This window comes from Cucumis melo, chromosome 2, assembly GCF_025177605.1.
Source record: "Cucumis melo cultivar AY chromosome 2, USDA_Cmelo_AY_1.0, whole genome shotgun sequence".
In the NCBI taxonomy this organism is placed as follows: Eukaryota; Viridiplantae; Streptophyta; class Magnoliopsida; order Cucurbitales; family Cucurbitaceae; genus Cucumis; species Cucumis melo.
In genome coordinates, this window is record NC_066858.1 from 13,976,312 (window position 1) to 13,994,954 (window position 18,643).

General features: G+C 33.0%; 3 protein-coding genes across 6 annotated transcripts; 1 reads left to right on the top strand and 2 right to left on the bottom strand.

Moving 5' to 3' along the window:
- Positions 1 to 228: 228 nt before the first annotated feature.
- Positions 229 to 3,413, top strand: LOC103487367 (VAMP-like protein YKT61). The gene is made up of 6 exons (XM_008445655.3): positions 229 to 665; positions 1,387 to 1,484; positions 1,945 to 2,049; positions 2,153 to 2,218; positions 2,922 to 3,008; positions 3,184 to 3,413. Exons 1-6 carry the CDS (start codon positions 473 to 475, stop codon positions 3,232 to 3,234), a joined length of 600 nt encoding a protein of 199 aa, XP_008443877.1. The 5' UTR covers positions 229 to 472; the 3' UTR covers positions 3,235 to 3,413.
- Positions 3,414 to 3,490: 77 nt separating this feature from the next.
- Positions 3,491 to 5,320, bottom strand: LOC103487368 (temperature-induced lipocalin-1). Its single transcript, XM_008445656.3, has 2 exons — positions 4,760 to 5,320; positions 3,491 to 3,874 (listed from the first exon to the last, which is right to left on the bottom strand). Exons 1-2 carry the CDS (start codon positions 5,129 to 5,131, stop codon positions 3,689 to 3,691), a joined length of 558 nt encoding a protein of 185 aa, XP_008443878.2. The 5' UTR covers positions 5,132 to 5,320; the 3' UTR covers positions 3,491 to 3,688.
- A 6,602-nt stretch (positions 5,321 to 11,922) lies between these two features.
- LOC103487369 (two-component response regulator ARR12) lies at positions 11,923 to 16,318 on the bottom strand. Of its 4 annotated transcripts, none has more exons than XR_007819064.1 (6): positions 15,716 to 16,295; positions 15,313 to 15,465; positions 14,685 to 15,086; positions 14,475 to 14,551; positions 12,789 to 14,297; positions 11,923 to 12,346 (listed from the first exon to the last, which is right to left on the bottom strand). XR_007819064.1 is itself a non-coding variant. In XM_008445657.3 (6 exons), exons 1-6 carry the CDS (start codon positions 15,861 to 15,863, stop codon positions 12,275 to 12,277), a joined length of 2,094 nt encoding a protein of 697 aa, XP_008443879.2. In that variant the 5' UTR covers positions 15,864 to 16,318; the 3' UTR covers positions 11,923 to 12,274. The 4 variants fall into 4 exon arrangements, 3 of the variants coding, with proteins under 3 accessions (XP_008443879.2, XP_050937519.1, XP_008443880.2); XM_008445657.3 differs by having other exon boundaries at positions 13,056 to 14,297; positions 15,716 to 16,318; XM_051081562.1 differs by having other exon boundaries at positions 11,923 to 12,288; positions 13,056 to 14,297; positions 15,716 to 16,296.
- Between the last annotated feature and the right edge of the window lie 2,325 nt (positions 16,319 to 18,643).

Here is an 18,643-nt window from a genome sequence, read left to right on the forward strand (position 1 = left end):
TGATTTCAAAATTACTCTAAAATATATTTTAATTTTTAAAGAAAATATATGGACTAGAATTCTTAATTAGCATTCAACTAATTGGATCAAAATCATATTTTACACAAATTTGATGATGAAGAGAGCGATCTACATCTTAGATGGAGGAATAATGTTGGCGCATCCAGATTCTGCCACGTAAGGGGTGCAAGGTGTTAAAAATGAACCGCACCGTAGGGGATGCAATCTCCATTTTGCCTCCCAATAGTGAGCGGTGTGTCGGGCGTTGGCATTGGCACATTGCGATTGCGTTACATTCCCATTTCTTTCCCACTCAAAAGAATCATAAGATCCCATTTTTTCACAAAAATTACGAATTTCGTTTTTGTTTTCTTACGATTTCTCAACCCTTTTACAGAGACAAATTAGAGGAAGGGAAAAAAGGGGAATTTGAGTTCTTTTGAAGAAGAAGAAGGAGGAGAAGAAGAAGAAGATGAAGATCACGGCGTTGCTGGTCTTGAAATGTCACCCAGAAGGATCGGATCCGATTATATTAGCCAACGCTTCCGATGTGAGTCATTTCGGTTACTTTCAGAGGTCCAGCGTTAAGGAGTTCATCTGTTTTGTTGGTCGGACCGTCGCTAAGCGTACCCCTCCTGACCAGCGTCAATCTGTTCAGCACGAAGGTCTCGTTTTCGTTTTCTATTTCTTGATTCTCGATTAGGGTTATGTTTTTACCTTTTTGGTTGTATTTCTCGTAGTGGGTTTCTCCTTTTCTGATTGTTTTTTGTTGCTTATTGGAGTTCTTTGTTTTAAATTTGAGTTTCCCTTCCGAAAATCAATCTCATAATCGGAAATCTATGAGTCGTGTATGCTGATCAGATCATAGGAAAAATTGATAGTTTGAAATAGTCGCGGGGAATATATGATTGTGGATTAATCGAGAACGAACAGGATTTATGCTATGCTATCAATCCCCTTTCCACATTTGGTCTAGCGGATACCCAATATATTATGCTGTTAGTGTTGTTATGTAGTTGATTGGATGTGGTTTTTGCAATCTGACTTTGTATAGGGGATTCAATTGAGGCTGGTCATGTATGTGCACCGGAATTGGTTAGAAGTTGAAATTGAAGTTGTAGAAGATTCAGAATTTCTTACCCTTCTTTTAGCTTTCTTCTTGTTTTGTTTCAATGGGTGAAATCAAGCATTTTTTGTTTTCCCCCTTTAGATGTAATTGTTTGAGGTCGGCTATTTTACTATCCTGTCTTTCTTTCATGTTCTTTTCTACATTCAAGTCACTGTTAAAGATCGTTTGCAATGTTCGTTTACCACTTTACATCTCCCCGCCTAGAGTTATGAATAATGTTCTATGTTATTAAATATGAACCTTTTGAAATTTTGTAGAGTATAAGGTGCATAGTTACAATAGAAATGGGCTTTGTGCCTTGGGATTTATGGATGACCACTACCCAGTTCGAAGTGCATTTTCTCTACTTAACCAGGTGAGAATCATTCTTATTCCCATTTAACTTCTATTGCTGACGAGCACTCTTTTCTCATGTAAAATTAGATTCTTTTGTTTGATTTTGTATTAATCAGTTGTTTTTCTTTAAGAAAAAGACAAACTAACAGGCTGACTGTTGACATCTGATTAAATAACTTAACTGGATCAAGACTGCATCAGACTTATGTTAACGTGAACATCATTTTGTACCATGAAGATTAGTTCTATTGTCTTGTTATATATTTTCCATGATTGTAGTGTCGAATTATTATGGTTTAAGGATGAATGGAAAGTAAGTTATTGATCTTAGCATATCTTATTTCTTAGCCATATTCATTATTTTGGGCCGTTTGAATATTATGAGTCATGTATATACAGGCACACATATTATCAGTGCGGTTTGTCTATTTGTTTCTGTATGATTGTCACTATTTTTGATGAATGTTTGCTTCTAACAGGTTATAGATGAGTACCAAAAAAATTTTGGTGAAACATGGAGAAGTGCACAAGCGGATAACTCTCAACCATGGCCCTATCTGACTGAAGCTTTAACCAAATTCCAGGTTTGTAGCTCTGCTTTCTACTTTCAATTTCTTTTTTGAAATCTTCTTTCTACATTTAATTATTGACATATATGGTTATAATCTTTTCTATTTAACGTTCCAGGATCCTGCAGAGGCTGATAAGCTGTTGAAAATACAGAGGGAATTGGATGAAACCAAAATTATTCTTGTAAGTCCTCTTATAGTGTTATAGGTGCAGTTATTCGTGAATTGCACATCTCATTTAGTCATTCAGCAGATTTAATATATTTTCTTGTCTAGACAGAAATTCTCTTTCTGCATTTTAGTGTCAGTGTCATTCTTCTGATTGTAAACTGTAAGAGACATCATTAGTGATATAGTTGGGTTATTTAGGATAATATTATATGGTTATTAGAAGGGGCGAAAGAGTAAATAAGTAGTAAGTTGGTTAGGACTATTAATTAAAAATAGAGGGAATGAGGTTGGGAGGGGGATGTGAAAAAATTTGTGGGATTTCCTTTTGGAAGGTTGGGAGAGTCTAGACTTCTCAAAAGCTGTTCTTATGATATTACAACATATTTTTATATATTTCCATACTTTAGTTTTCTCGAGTTTGGGTTCTTGAGTGTGTGTTCCCCATTAGGCGGTATCCTAACATAAACTTGCATGAAAGAAATGGTGACACATGACTTTTTGGAATGATATTCTTAACTTTGTTGTTTTTGTTGTTGGGATGGGAAACCAGTTTCATTACGATATATAGCTGGTGAAAGAAGCTCCGACTTGTAACGATAGAAGACTTTGGACGACCATAAAAAAATTTAATCAATAACGTCCAGAGTTGTTTTCTTTAATGCTATTTTCTATTTGATTAATTATCTTTACTGATAATTTTCTCTTTTTCAATATAGCATAAGACCATTGACAGCGTGCTTGCACGTGGCGAAAGGTTGGACAGTTTGGTCGAGAAGAGCTCTGATCTCAGTGCAGCATCACAGGTATGCAATTCTACATTCATTACTAGTGTTAGTCTCCTGGTCCATGAGATGAGATGAAGTTACTTTCTTGAAATCTACTCAACAAATCTTACTACTACTGCCATGAAGCATTCAACAATTTTTTTTCCATTTTTGAAGAACGCCCCTAAACTATTGCTCACCTTTGATTGAACAGATGTTCTACAAACAAGCTAAAAAGACCAACCAGTGTTGTACCATATTGTAAGCTTTTGATGGCATCACATAGAAGGTGAACCAGAGAATTGATGATTGTAATATGATTATATCCTCTACAATTTGTTTGTTTCGCTGAATCTTGTGAATTTTATCCTCGTTTGTTGTTTAAAAGATGGGTGTTGGGTGTAGATCCTACTCGTATAGTATATTGATGTCTCATTTTCTTCATTGGTGTTATATTTAGTTCATATATGCTTGTTTTCCATTTTCAATGGAACGTTTATCGTTAGTTCGGTTTGATCATGTTTTGAGTACTACTTATTATCACATTTCTGTTAAGAGGTTGGATCTTACAAGCAAGCTGTACTGATGTTGGATAAAGCATGTCCATATAGATCATATGTGCTCACAAACCAACACTTTTTACACACAAGCGACAAAGGTAGGAAGATAAACGACAAGATAAGGTTTTGATGATATAAACAGAAGATTGTTTGATGAGTTTATTTTCCCAGAATAGACTTAATCCACCATATGCCTTTTGTATCTTTGGGGCCTTCATCAGTTTCTGGTGGAGGTTCGCTTTGTGGTGTCCTGTGGAGTTTGGTTACATCATAACCCTCGTCCTTGGCCTTTTGAAGCAGCTCATTGTATATCTCCTCGTTTAGTTGAGTGTTTCTGCACAATATCTGACAAATGCGCCCACAAGATTAATCTTTAATACAATATGGAGAAACTGTTTTTAATCTTCTAGAAGTGATACTTTTAAGTTTAACTTTCCTGACTACTCAATTTATATAATAATTTATATACTCTATTGGTAATTTCGACCAAACAAACTATAATATAAAGTGCATGTAACTTTCGAGTTTAGAATTTTCAATTTTTCAATTTACAATCTTCTACATATTGTTAACTTAAGGAATCATTCATCAGTCAAAATTCAAGTAAGAAGAAGTTTAATCCTAGCTACAAGATCCTGTAACAACATGTCCTCTTTCACAGAAATGAATGTTTTACACACATTCATAACTTCTCTTGCATTGACGTTTTTGTTTTTGGATGAAGGAAGAAACAACCTTCCATCTCATAAACAGCTTCTCTTATATTCCCCTTTTTGAATTACTTTTTTTACTAATCAGAAACTTGAGTTAGTAGACTGTCATTTAGAGCTGAACTCTTATATTTCCTTTGGTCACCCTTCAGATTTGCAAAAATAACTTTCCAATAATAACCTCCCATTTCTGACTCGATTTACTACGAACATATATGGTTTAACTTCAGGTTTTTTAACTGTTCGACAATCACGTAACTACAGGTTTTGAAACACTTTCAAACCTCATTTTAAACCAATTTTTCCAAAATCATAAAAACGACTTTTAAAGCATTCAAACCCTAAAACTAAGGGTTAATGTGTCAGAAACCATATCTTGTAATTAAAAAAAAAAATCATTTGAACACAGTTAAAGACTCAAAAAACCATAGAAATGAAAATGAAAATGAAAATCTCCATAAAAAAACAAAACCCAGAAACATAAGATTTCACCATGAGAGAGTGAACTGAGAAAACATACCCAAAGATTCTTCCTTGAAGGTTCCCCAACAAGAACATACTGATAATCACCATCAATATACAAAACCCAATAATTCCCAACCACTGGAATTATTGGAAGAAAAGGAGGCAAATAAAATTTGACCTTAAACTTAGCTTCTTGGCTTGAAGGATCAGCCTTATAAGCCACACCTTCAATGGAACTTCTCTTCCCATCGCTCCAAGTTTCATTCACCACTTTCACAGTTCCATCTTCATTGAGTGAATAATTAGCCCTTGTGTTCACCCCATTTTTGGGTTGATTTCTTGAAGGAATTGAAGCTATTTCATACCATCTTCCCATGTATTTCTCAAGATCCAACCCTTTTACCACTTCCATCTCTTTCTTAGCCATTATTGTTGTTTCAATTGTGAAAGAAATACAAAACACAAATTTTGGGTTTGTTGATATTTGTACAGAAACGATTTGTTGATTGATTGCTTTTGTGGGTGGATGCTTATCTATAAGGTCTTTTCAAACTTCTAGCGGTGCCCATGTGGTCTAGTGGTTTTGAGATAAAAGCATAAGCTTCTAGATTTTAGTTGGTGCGTTCTAGAACTCAAAAACATGATTGTGGTGAAAAAATGCTTAGCTTGCTGACTAAGTTACTCTCACTGGTTGGTGCGAGAAAACTTATCACAAGTTGTCACGTGACAAACTTTCTTTTATTAAATTGTAAATTTAATTTTTATGGTTTAGATAAAATTAAAATTTAGTTTCTATGATTTGACGATAGATCTTTCATAATAGTATGAAGATTTTTATTACACTATGAAGGACTAACAAAAATACATAATTTGATTGCTTTTGATCACGTTTACTTAGATATATATGTTATTTAATTATCATTGACGTTGAGGTACATTACCTTCTTATTGTTATTGTTTAGGGTTAGTTGATAACAATAATTGTAACACAATAGTTGTGATAGGTTCATAATTTTCTTATTATAATATTAAAAACAATGGTATAATTAGATAATATTAAAAACAATGGTATAATTAGATAAAATTAGGAAATTATTCAAAAGTATATGAAGAAAAACTAATGGATCTTACGTAATTGTCAAACACAATCAAATTTAGTTACATTAAGACTCATCAATATTCAAACTACATATCTAGTAGTAAACCCCATTTTCATATGATTACGAAACACATACAATAACAAATGTAATAAGATTGAGTCTACTTTCTAAGTTTACGATGGAGTACGTTTTTTGTGAGACAACTATAGTCTAAATTCTAACTTTTAAAACTCAAAATAGAGAGAAAATTTAACCTTTCTCCAAACAACATGGACCAAAATTATGATTTAACATTTTTGTTTCTAGTTGGTAAAAAATGAGCCCAACCTTTTAGTAAGTAAATATTACAACTCGTTGGATAGTACTTTTATAATGTGACCACATCCTAATAGTAAAAATGGCGAGTCACATTGTTAGCCTTAAGTAGTAAGTAACTTGTCTCATGGTGGGGCTCTTCAAATTGTCTACACACTCTTTTGGTTATCTTTCTCCCCACGACTTTCTTGGTGGAATATGTTCTGTTCTGTAATGAGAAAACGTCGTTTTTTATGTTTTATTTTATTGATAACAAGAATGTTGAGATTATAAATAAATTGGGAAATTTGTCAATAATTCTTTGTTTTTGTTTCAATTTTTCTCAAAATAAATGAATAGGAGAGTTCATCAACCTAAGACATAAAAAAAGACAAAAAAAAAAAAAAAAAAGAAAGTAAAAAAAAAAGAAAGAAAAAAAAAGACCTTTTGTAATGAGATCGATAGCAACATGATGAGTGGTGGATTGATATTTTCATTATATTGCATAAAAACTTACGAAAATATAAAAACCAAGTTATAAAATATCACTAATGTAAACATAATATAAACAATAGACATGTTAAGTTGCTCTAAAATCATAAAAGGTTTACTTACTCATTTAATTTTTTTTAAAAATATTTGTTGGCATTTTTCGTAAAATTAACATCTCGATATTTCTGTCAACATCAATATTTTAAACTTTGAATACATAAGAATATCAACAAAAAAAAAAAAAAAGAAGAAGAAAAAAACTTATAGCACTTTTTTCTCGGACTAATCAATGCTTTAAAGGGGATGTTAGCATGAATAACAAGACCGAGTAGTGTATTTTTTTAGAAACGTATGATTTATGCGCTTGGAATGCTCAGCCTTGTAAGCAACAAAAAGAAAGTTTGGTTATTAGATAGCCCTTCTTGACATCATATCAATCAAAAAGTTGATAAATGTGGATTCCATCATGATATCACTTGTAAGCAACTCACTTCATTTGAGTTTTTGGAATGAAAACTTGGACATGCAAAAAAAAAAAAAAAAAAAAAAATCTTATTGATTGGATTGTCCTTTTGATGATCAATGTGAAGGAACTAATGTATTTTGGCAAAAGGGACTTAATAATGAACCGTATGCATGCAAGTTCATTGTAAAACAATTAAAAATCACTTTTCTTCTCAAATAAGTATCTATATATGATGATGTAATTTGACCATTCTAATTATGTGTTGGGTTTCTTATTATTTTAACTTTTGTTTGTCCTAAATTTTTTATTTTCCTTTTTAAAATCTTTCTTCTCCAATTTTATCCTTTTTTTTTCCCTCCCTAAAACATGTGTATATAAACTATATTTCTTCCCACTAATACATAATCCTTTTTACTATTCTTAAAAAGAAAACATTCAAAACACTCTTTTTTTGTTAAAAAAATGTTTGAAATTAATAGAAGTTTTAAAAGATATACAGTAAAATGAATCAAAATATTTATAAATTAGCAAAATTTTATTTTCTATCTATATCAAGATAGACCTAGACAGTAGTTTATCACGAATTGTCACTAAAATAGATTGTAGTTGCTCTATTGATAAATATTTTCAGCAGTTATATCATTTAAAACGATTCTTTTAAAGGATGCTATCAAATATAGCAAAATTGTTTAAAATATTTACAAATATTATTAAAGTTTTACTTCCTAGCGGTGAAAGACGATATTGATGTTTATGTTTCTCACAACCTTTCAAAGTAAAAATTTCGATATATTTCTAAATATTTTCAGCAATTTTATCATTTAAAACAATTTTTCTTTATAGAAACCACATCTCATAGTCATAAGCACAATCATTACCAAAAAAAAAAAAAGTCAAAAATATGAAAATTTAGTACATGTGAGTGAATTATGAAAACATACTCAACAAAGACCCTATTTGATATTATATTAAATTTGCTTTCATTTATCAACTTAAGTTTTTGGGTTGAATTGGTGATTTAAGATGATATGCAACGCTATTTCACCTTCCTCATTTGACATTGATTTTCATTTGTTTCAATATCATATTAAATTTGCCTGTGGTCTACAGAGGTCCTACGTTTAAGCCTATGCAATAATGTTATTAAATATTAATTTTCAGCCACTGGAACTTTATGCTTCTGGGCTATTTTAGGCAAATTCAATAGGATAGTTGCAAATATAGTAATTAAATCCAAATAACTAAATATATAGCAACATTCTAAAAAAAATTACAAATATAGCAAAATTTGTTAAAGTCTATCGGTGATAGACTTTTGCTATATTTTTAATTTTTTTAAAATGTTGCTATATACTTAATTGTTATTCTTAAAATTGCTATACATTGTAATTACCCTAATATTTGACCTTAAACCTTGCCTCATGGCTTGAAGGATATAATGGAAATAGTAGACATCCACAGTAGAATTAAGTATAAAATATTCTCTAATTACATATGATCTAATGAGAAATTAACATGCATGGACCTAATTAAATTAAATTATGATTTTTAGTAATACATACCTTTGTAGCTCCCATATTGTTTAAAATCTTCTCACGAACATGAACCGGATCACCATAGTGTTGACCCACTATTTTCTAGACTTAGAACCGATTGAGTGTAGGAACTAAGAGAGAGAGATGGAAGTTGGAGGATTGTCAACACTTCGGGAAAAAATTCTTTTTGGTGAATGTTTTAGAAAGTAAAATTAATTAAAAAAAAGTTTTTCAACATTTGAAAATGTCCTCATTTTATGAACATTTTACATACAACTATTGCATGTTTGAAGTCACCAAAGTCCAACACCTTACAATCCATCTCTTAGTGGGCTTGTTGTCGACATCTCATACAACCGCATATCCTACTAAGAGTTATTGAGATTATCCAAAAAATATTGGCTTTTCCCACTAACTTTAGTCAAAGGGGGCCAAATGGTCTTTTGACATTTTTAATCAAAGCCAAATTTGACTTTTCAAACCCAAGGTCAACATTTTGACTTTTTACCATTTTGTCTTCCTTAACTAATTTCGACTTCCAAGACATGAATTAACATTCATTTTTCTTAAATTCAAATTGTATTTGAATATAACTCCAGTAAAGTTTGACTTTTCAAAATCAAAAGTCAACTACTTGACGTTTTATAGTTGATTTTTTACACATTTAACCATTTTCATCAAGTTAATCAACATTCATTAACTAACAAGTTATTCCACTAAAGCCTCGTAGTTACACTTTCCTCACTATAGATATATTTGTGTCCATATATGATATAACCATGACCAATATGATATAACCATGATTAATAAGTTAATTCTTCACATATTGTTTGTAATCTCTGATTGGTCAAAGTATCGTTTTACCCCTAGATTATATCTTGTTCCTTAAGTCCCACTGATTCATTAATGAATAGTCGATTTAAAGTCTAACTTATAAATTGAGTCCTTCTTGGGCCAATGAGAGGGTAGAGCCCCTTGTTCAAGACCTGGATTCAGTCCGTAAGGGAACATGTATCTATGGACTTAATTTTAAATGAATACTATAATCTTGAAAACTACACACTCAAATTTGGGTTTCTTAGACAAGATATTTGTAAACACACTATTTATGGATTCATTGCTTTTTTTTTTTTTTTTTTGGGTGCTTATCTATATAATGTTTAAATTTCAGTATAGCCCTTGTGTCCAATGATATATTTGAGATATAAACACTACAAGAAACTGACCCTATCCAAGTAGCCAAAGTCGTAGAAAAATGTACCAAAATGCGTTTCCAACGTCATTTTGTTCATCTAAAAAGTGGTAGGAAAAACCACGTCGAAAGAAGAATTATTCTTGATGTCGTAAGATAAAGTGTCAAGAGTACCTTCAAAAACTCCCAATAGGTACGGTAAGTTAACTCCCGAGCCTATTTTATGCATCGGGATATGCATTAGTTTTATTATTGAAAATAGAAACTTCTATTCATTTGAATCGGTGGATTCTTACAAACCTAACACTATCATGTTATTATCCAGCTAGTTAAGTTGCATCCATTTTCTAGCCGTTGAGATTGGTAACTCTATCACAAGTTGACATGTATCTCTTTAGTTAAATTGCAACTAAATTTTAACTTAAATTATAGTGACTAAATTCTTAACTTTCTTCTTACCATAAAAATCAAATTTGCAATTTAACCCCCTAATTGGAGGAGGAGGAGAAAAAAAAAGTGCAACCTACTTGTAAGGTATATCATTCAATAAGGTTGTTATAATATAATTATCTTATTATAACTACTCGATGTTATTCTCTCATAATTACTAAATATAAGTTTGAGGTACTTTTATAGTCTCTCATATATTTGTATGTAAACCTGTCGGTACCATTATAGCCTTCTCGAATAATTTCTCGAGTGGGTGGGGCTTTTTTCAAAATTATCATGACCTTTTTGGTTACCTTTCTTTCTACGGCTTTCTTGATGAAACTTTGTACTGTTTCTGTAATGGAAAAATATCGTTTTCTTTTCATTTGTCTGTTCCATTTTTATTGGCAACAAACAATGTTGATATTCAAAACCATGTCCATAATTCTTTGTATTTCAGGGCCTTTCACTCTGACCTTGACAGGAAGAATAAGAACCTTTTTGCATTTCCATTGAGCAATAGCACTGTCAAAACGAACGCATGGTTTGTGGCTAGGAATGTTCATTCTCTCGTAGAGACGTCTCAAGGATGGAGAATTCTCATTTATGCTTGGAATGGGGGAGGGTGGGGTGAAGTGAAAAAAAAGATTGTGAGCTAAAACGTGATGAGGACGTAAATGGATAATGCATTTTCCACTCCACTTGCAACACCCGTAAGCACGCTTAAGTCTTTTTAAATCATATTTTGCAGATCCAAAAACTTTGTTAAAGAAGACTTTATATAAAAATAATTAACTGTTTATAAAAAGTAAGACTTGAATTAGGATTTAGAAGGGTCTAGAAGATAGATTTACCACTAGGCTAGCCAAGCAATTTGTAATATATATTATATAAAGAGCAAAAAGTTGAGGGGTTCAATCTCCCAATGTCTTAACTAAATTCGTTTATACTTTCATGTTCTCAAGATCTCTCTTATTTAAATACGATATCAATTTATTCATGTCCCTTTCTTAAACTCAAGTGTTACATCACTATTGTTTAATAATTTTGACTATGTATGTTGATGATCAGATAATTGGATAAGTTAAAGTACCATCTTCGTTGAGTATGCAAGTTATCCTTGTGTTTACACCATGATTCTGTTAAAATCTTGATGAAATCGTAGCCTTCTGATCTAACCCTCAAGCTTCATCTTTTGTTACCTCATACATTTCTTTGTTTCTTTGCCCTTACCTCAGAAAATGGAGAGGACAGAGGGAGCTTTCCTCTCACAGACATTTACAGACATTTGTAGACACAGGATTAGTGGTGTTTGTGTAATATTGGATGCTTACTGATAAGCACATTTTGGTTAGCTTTGTTTTAATGGCTTCTTGATGGGGAATTTATGTTCTGTGCTTTCATGTGTTTCTCTTCTATTTTATGCTCAGCCTCGTTGTGTTTCATCTTATTAACGTTGAGGATGTTAACTTTTTCAACCTAGTCAAGAATTTTACATAAGAAATCGGTCAGGAAAGTTGAAAGAAGGTAACTGCACAAATCGAATAGTCTAACGGAATCCAAAAAGGCTATTGTATTGGTATGATTTTTTGGGTTAGTATGAACTGAAATTTATTGATTCAAAAAAATTATTTGGGTTCTGCTATACTTGAAATACGTGTGGAGAAACTGTCTGTGTTGCCATTGTCGCTCCCTTCGTACTTTCCCATGTGAAAGAAACATTGGAAATCTGCATTAATTAATCAAAGAGTAGGCCTTCATGTTACATTTTAATACTTTCTTTCTCAAAGGACAACAGAAAAACGACTAAGAGAAGATTGGGAAGTTGTCTTGTCATTATTTTATGAACAATGAAAAGGAGGGGCATGTCTGCCGTTTCGTTATGACCTCGAAACCAGATGTTTTGCATCAGTAAATAGATGAACAGATACAGATGGAACCTTGTGGAAACAAACCAAACTGACGAAGAATTACATTATGGTACGTACACGAACTGCTTTCGGATCACCGTGTTGCCATTAATGCCTTTGTGTTTCCATCCAACAGTCAGCAGGTAGAGGTCTCAAATACATGATCCTAGATAGAAATGATCAAATCCAAATTCTTCATTCATTTCTGGTATTTCATTTTGTTCCTGAATCATTTTGCAGAATCCTGTCACTAAATGATCAGGAAAGATGCACAAGCACAACACAGATAGAAAGAGCGGTCTAAAACGGAAAATAATGGCGATATCATATCTATCCAAGAAAAATCTCCATGTAAGTGATCAGGAGAAATGCATGGCATGATCTAAAATCGAGGACTATTGCATTTGATGAACTGGCCCATGAAACTTGATCTGTTTATGATGCATAAAACAAGTTTGCTTGAACAAACAAAAGAAGTTTAAATGCTTGGATGATATTTTCTGATGACAACTAATTTGGATATGATGATCGAAACTAATTACGGCTTTTTCTTGATATGATTGTAATCAAATGGGAACGTTTAGCTATCTCCAAACGTAGAACATTAGTACGGCAATTTTTCATATCACTACAGAAAAAAACCACATGGGATCTTTAGCCATTTACCGCGTTTGGCAAACTTGATTGCAGTAAACCAATCTGTATTTGTATCACTATAACAGCAAGCAACAAGTTGACACAATCATAGCAGAAGTGGTTAGGAAAACAGCACAAACATTCAAAAGAAAGGAATTTCTATATATATAATTATGTCAGGTGCCAATTTCAACAGGGAGGAGAATTTTCACATAAAAGTAACTTTGAGAAAAATTGAAAATTTGAAGGCACATCAGAATCCAGTATCTAAATATTTAGCGAGAAATTTGACTATACCCGTTTGATTATCGAATTCATTATATCATCCAAGGACTCGAAACTGCCTTGAATTGATCCATCGTGTGACTTCATCTGATTCAAAAGGTAGTTTCCATCCACATTTGTCTTTGTGTTGGGACCCAATTTTTCAACCACACCATGTTGAGGGAAGGACAGTGACGCAACATTTGATGGGACTATTAAAGATGAACCAACCTTTCTATCACGTACGACACTATTCTGATTGAAACTCTGGTTTAAGGGGGTTGGACTCCCATCGCTGGAAACCAGAGAATTGATTGCACCAAGATTATGCTGCATGTTTCGACTGTAGCCATGTTTATGCTCTTCCCAACTCTGCTTTGGCATGGTATTCATAGATTGAATAACACTGCCAACTACCCCTGCCTGGCATTGGACGTCTCTTGAATCCAGTAAGGAAGCTGAACCTGCACTTCTAGAGGAAAAATCAACCGAGATGTTCCCGATCGTCGAGGGGGTAGAAGAAATGCCTGAGTTCATTGAATGCAATTGATCACTCGGATAAGCTTCATTGGTGGTCAATGAAGTTGCTGAGAATCTAGACAAATGTGCTGCTCCCTGCCAGTTTCCATTAGAAGGATCAGGATCCAAAAAGTTTGAACCACCAACATCTATGTCAAAAGTTTCTCCATTTAGCGGATCGACTCTAAGGGAGGTCTGATTTCCATATGTTGGCATCGTTCCTTGTAACACCAATGGGGCAGGAGAAACCGAATAGGTTGAATTTCCAATATTTGCTCTAGCTTCAGGAAAACTGTTGGGAACTCCAAACCCGGAAGTCTCATTCATTGTATTGAAGTCTCCAATGGAAGTGGTGGACTTGCTGTGTTGCAACTGACCGATCTCAAGTGATGTTGGAATCCCTTGCAACAGATTAGTAGTTTGGTTAGGAGACAACATTGTAGTTGGTTGGAGTTTGCCAAGGTTATTAATGGCGCAGTTCAAATTTTGGGAGTTTTGCTGGATCAGTCCAGATGAAGTGATTCCACGCAGGTTCATTCCAGCCGGGGAGTTCAATCTTCCAAGCATTCCTACAGGTGAATAAGAGGACAACGAAGAGTTCGGAAGCCGCCCTGATCCTGCAAAGCCGTGTAAGTCTCCATATCCATCAAGTGAACCCATTCGCATGTAAGTGCCATCTTTGCTCCCAAATGTAGCAACCATGTTAGCTTGTTGGGATGCCACATTGCTGATTCTTTTCAGATAAAGCCTATATTTCTGCAATACAACATGAAACCTCTTATTTTCATCTTGTTTCCTGGTTGAATCTATGCAAACAAATAAATCAGTCAACTAAAAAAATACTAAAGTAAACGATCTTCCACTTCATTCCATGTTTGTTTCTACGGCTTAATTAGACTACTTAGGGAAGTGTAGGAAAGGGAGGATTCATGCCTGCAAATGACTTGCCACATTTTCTCGGGTAAGTCCTTCAACATTCATCAGATCCAGGATTTTTTTTGGCACGGCCTCTGATTGAAAGCGAGAAATTTGTTAGACGTAGGGAAACACAAATTTACGAACATAGTTTCAAGCACCAACTTACTTTCAAGACCCATGTAGGGAAACACAAATTTACTAACATAGTTTCAAGCACCAACTTACTTTCAAGACCCAACTGATTAACCGCCGAAACGAACTTCCGATGCAACTCAACTGACCATACTACCCTAGGCTTTTTCTGGTTCGAGGGGTCGTCACTATCAAGCCCATTCTCTTTTCCTTCGTCGTCGTCATCATCATCTTGGTCCTTCCGTTTCCTGTTGAATTTTGCACTGTCTGCATTACTCGTCGGTGAGAAACCTTGTTCAACTTCATTGCCTCCATTTCGAACCTTATCTTGACTAGGGAACTTGTTTTTCGCCTTCGGTTCAAGCTTCTTTCTCCGAATCACGTGTTGCCAAATGTTTTTCAACTCCTCGATTCGAACTGGTTTCAACAGATAGTCACACGCACCGTGTGCAATCCCCTTCATAACAAGCTCAGTATCACTATGTGCTGATAACACTAGGGAAAAGAAGAAACACGTCATCTTAAAAATGAAAAGTCAATAACCAAACAACTACACTGAAGAACAGACAATTAATGCAGTTCAAAAATCCTGGCAATAAAGAGACCACATTAATTTCATCTATTCAGCAACATACTGATCCTAAACGGCACATTGGTATCTAAAACACAACAAGATGAAGTAAAGACATAGGATGTTGGGAATAATGAGAAAGAAGCTTACTGATTACAGGTAGGTCCATTTCAAGCCCCACCAACTCAAGAAGCTTGAAACCATCCATATCAGGCATGTTCACATCACTGATAACCAAGTCAAATTTGTTTCTATTTTCTCTCAACATCCTCAAAGCCTCAACGGACTGCTTCGTCGTTGTAACTACAGGAAGAAGAAAAGGAAACAAAACAAAAACCCCACAATCTAAATCATCAGCAACGAACCATTTGAAACATTTCAACACCCAAAATCCTAAAACACACAGTTTAGAAGATATCGTTCTCACAAGTAACATCAGTCAACAAAGCCAAAACCACCCCAAGATTTGAAGAAATTGATTTGAAGAATTTCTAAGATTACAGAGAAAGTCGAATCAAAAATTGAAAAACATGAGATGAAAGGAAAAACAAACCATGATATTGGCATTTACGGAGGAGAGATTCGAGTACTTTGAGACAAATAGGGTCGTCGTCAACAGCAAGAACACGCATCCCAACAGGAAAATGATCAGTAGCCCCATCATCACCGACTACAGCAACAGAATGACCCTCCACAGTCATAGCGAAAGAAAGAAAAGAAAAAGGGGTTCGTTGAAATCTTACAGAAAAAGAGAAAGAACAGTGAAACGAGATCGAAAATCGAAAATTTTCAAGTGGGTACAAAGTTTTCCGAGCCCTCTTTAGTTTTTCTCAAAAACCCAGATGGAGGTTAGGGAAAGAAAGAGATTGATTGGGCAGAATCAAGAGAAGAAGAAGGAGATTACAGAAAGTAAAGCTGTAGAAAATGGCCAATGATGGCGATGGCTCAAAACAGAGGGGAGGGAAGAAGAAGAAGAAGAAGAAGATGATGATGAAAATGAAATCAATAACTTTTTTTTCAATTGAATTGAATCAAATAAAACAGAAATCTTTTGAGTATTTTAAGCAAAACCCTTCTTCCTTTTTTCCACCATTGTCTTATTATAATTGCTTTAAGGTAAACTCTGTTCCACTTTCTCTTTCTCCATCATCCATATACACAGAAAGTGGAAGAACTTTGGGTTTTTTTTCACAGTGGGAGTCTAATGGCCATTTTAGTCAAACATAATTCATCATACAAAAAGTCAGTCAAATCAACGGTTGTTATCTTTCCACTGTTTTGATGATCTCACATATGAAATTTAATCCACCATGTGATTATTGTGGATAATCAATTTCTTCTGTTACTATGCTATGAATTTTCAATCCCTCATTAATTAAATTTTTGCCAGAATATTTAACAGCAATTTAGTCCAAATTCAAAACAAATCCTGTTTAGAATCTAGAAATTATTGATACTTTAAAAGGTAGTCTTTTTTCTTTTTCCTATTTTTCTTTTCTTTTCTTTCTAAATCATAATTACTTACCTTAAAGAAAGCTAATTCCTTTGATTGTTCCCTGTGAATAAATCGAAATTGAGGTAAACTGCTTCTTTTACTTACCACCTCACTTGTTATTGTGTGAGAAATATTAACATCCAAGATTTCTTTTTTAAAAGTAAATTAGCAATTTATACTATACGATTCAACTTTCACAGTTATATCAATTAGATATATTATCAATTTAAACCCTAAAGATTTTTAAATATATCACCGACTTACACTCTTTGTTACATATTATTTGGAAAAAAAATATATGATGCAAAACTTAAAATTGTATCGACTAAACTTTTAAACTTTCATAAATCAATCAATTTAGACTTTTTTTTTAGAGTTGTCTATATATTTACTCTTATGGTTCATTTTATGCAAATTTAAATATTTAGTTTATTCAAATTATAAGTTTTGTAGATATTGGTTAATGAAACTCTAAAGGGTGTAAACCGATACACTTACTCAAAGATTTGAATCGATAAAACTATTACTTTAGGTTCAATTTTTAATTCTATTTGAAAGGAACAAACCAATATTTTATTTTATATGTGAAAGAGAGATTAATTATAACTTACACGTAAAAATGATTCAAAATGTACTAGTAAGATTGTATTGAAAAAACCAAAGAATATAGAAGTGGGATGGGGAGAATTTAGTTTTGGCCAAGTAATAGTATATAGTAATAAAGAAGTTTGTTTCCTTATAGAATTTAGGCGTTTTGTGTTTCCAATTAGGAGTTGCATTAATTTGTGATTTTTTTTTTATATATATATTAAAAAATTAATAATAATAATAATAATAAATAATTAGGAATTAAGAGAAAGGAAAAAAAGGGAAGGGGGTTGGAGCGTGTAAAGCACGCGCCATAAAATTGGTTGATGTGAAGCAGTAAATGAAGGATTTGGTTTTATAACTAAAAAGTAACAAAACAAACCCATAAAAAATGGGACAGAACATCAGATAATAGCCACGTTGCATCACCCTATTGGTTGTCCATTAATTCCATGTGGGTCCCCCCCCCAATTATATGTTAGACCCAGAAACAAATGCACCCCTTTTCCTTTCTTTTCTTTTCTTGTCACAAATACTGCTTTTTTATCTCCTTAAAAAAAAAAAATAATTTACTACATCGTTTTTCCTTTTTCCTTTTGTATCTATTTGGTCTATGAAATGTTAGTAAATATGTAATATGTCTTTAATTTTTTACTTCATGTCAAGCAAGGTGAATTTGGTTAACTGCCATTGACGTGATCTTTGTTTTTAAAGCTTGAAAATTCATTACTCTACGTTCTAGCCGACCGTCCGTCGTGGTACTAAAATATTTACTAAAAATTGTATTTTTAAAAGGATTTTCACAAAAATAAAAAAAATTGATAAATTATTTACAATTCATATAACAAAAAATTTATTATACTTGATCTTTCTATTAAGTTTAAATATTTTGTCAAATATTCTATTTTTGACGATTTTCCTTAACTACATCTAAGTGAATCCTTTTTTGTACACATGACCTTAATTTTGGACGTTAAAATACGAGGGAGTGGAAGGAAAAATTCCTTATCAAGTGAGAATATTATTGTATTATATTAGATTAATGTAATTAAACACAAATACATAAGCGAAAGACTCACTAAAAGACAGTGTAAATATTTACGACCGTAAAATTAAGAGGTAAATCATAAAAAGAAAAAAAAAAGTTTCAAAATGCAAAGTCTAAGATCTACTTAACAGTTAACTAACATGTACCTTTTTTTTATGTTCTTTGTCCAATAGAACTGGCAGCTGACTTGGAATTTTAATCCATTAAACAAATATAAATATTTACAATAATGTCTTACAATAAAGTTGGAAAGTGACAAAGAAAGTTAGACAAAGAAATGTGAATATACATATAAGAAGAAGCACACTCTTTTGACCAATTTTTCATCCCCAAAGGTGTCTCTCTCTCTC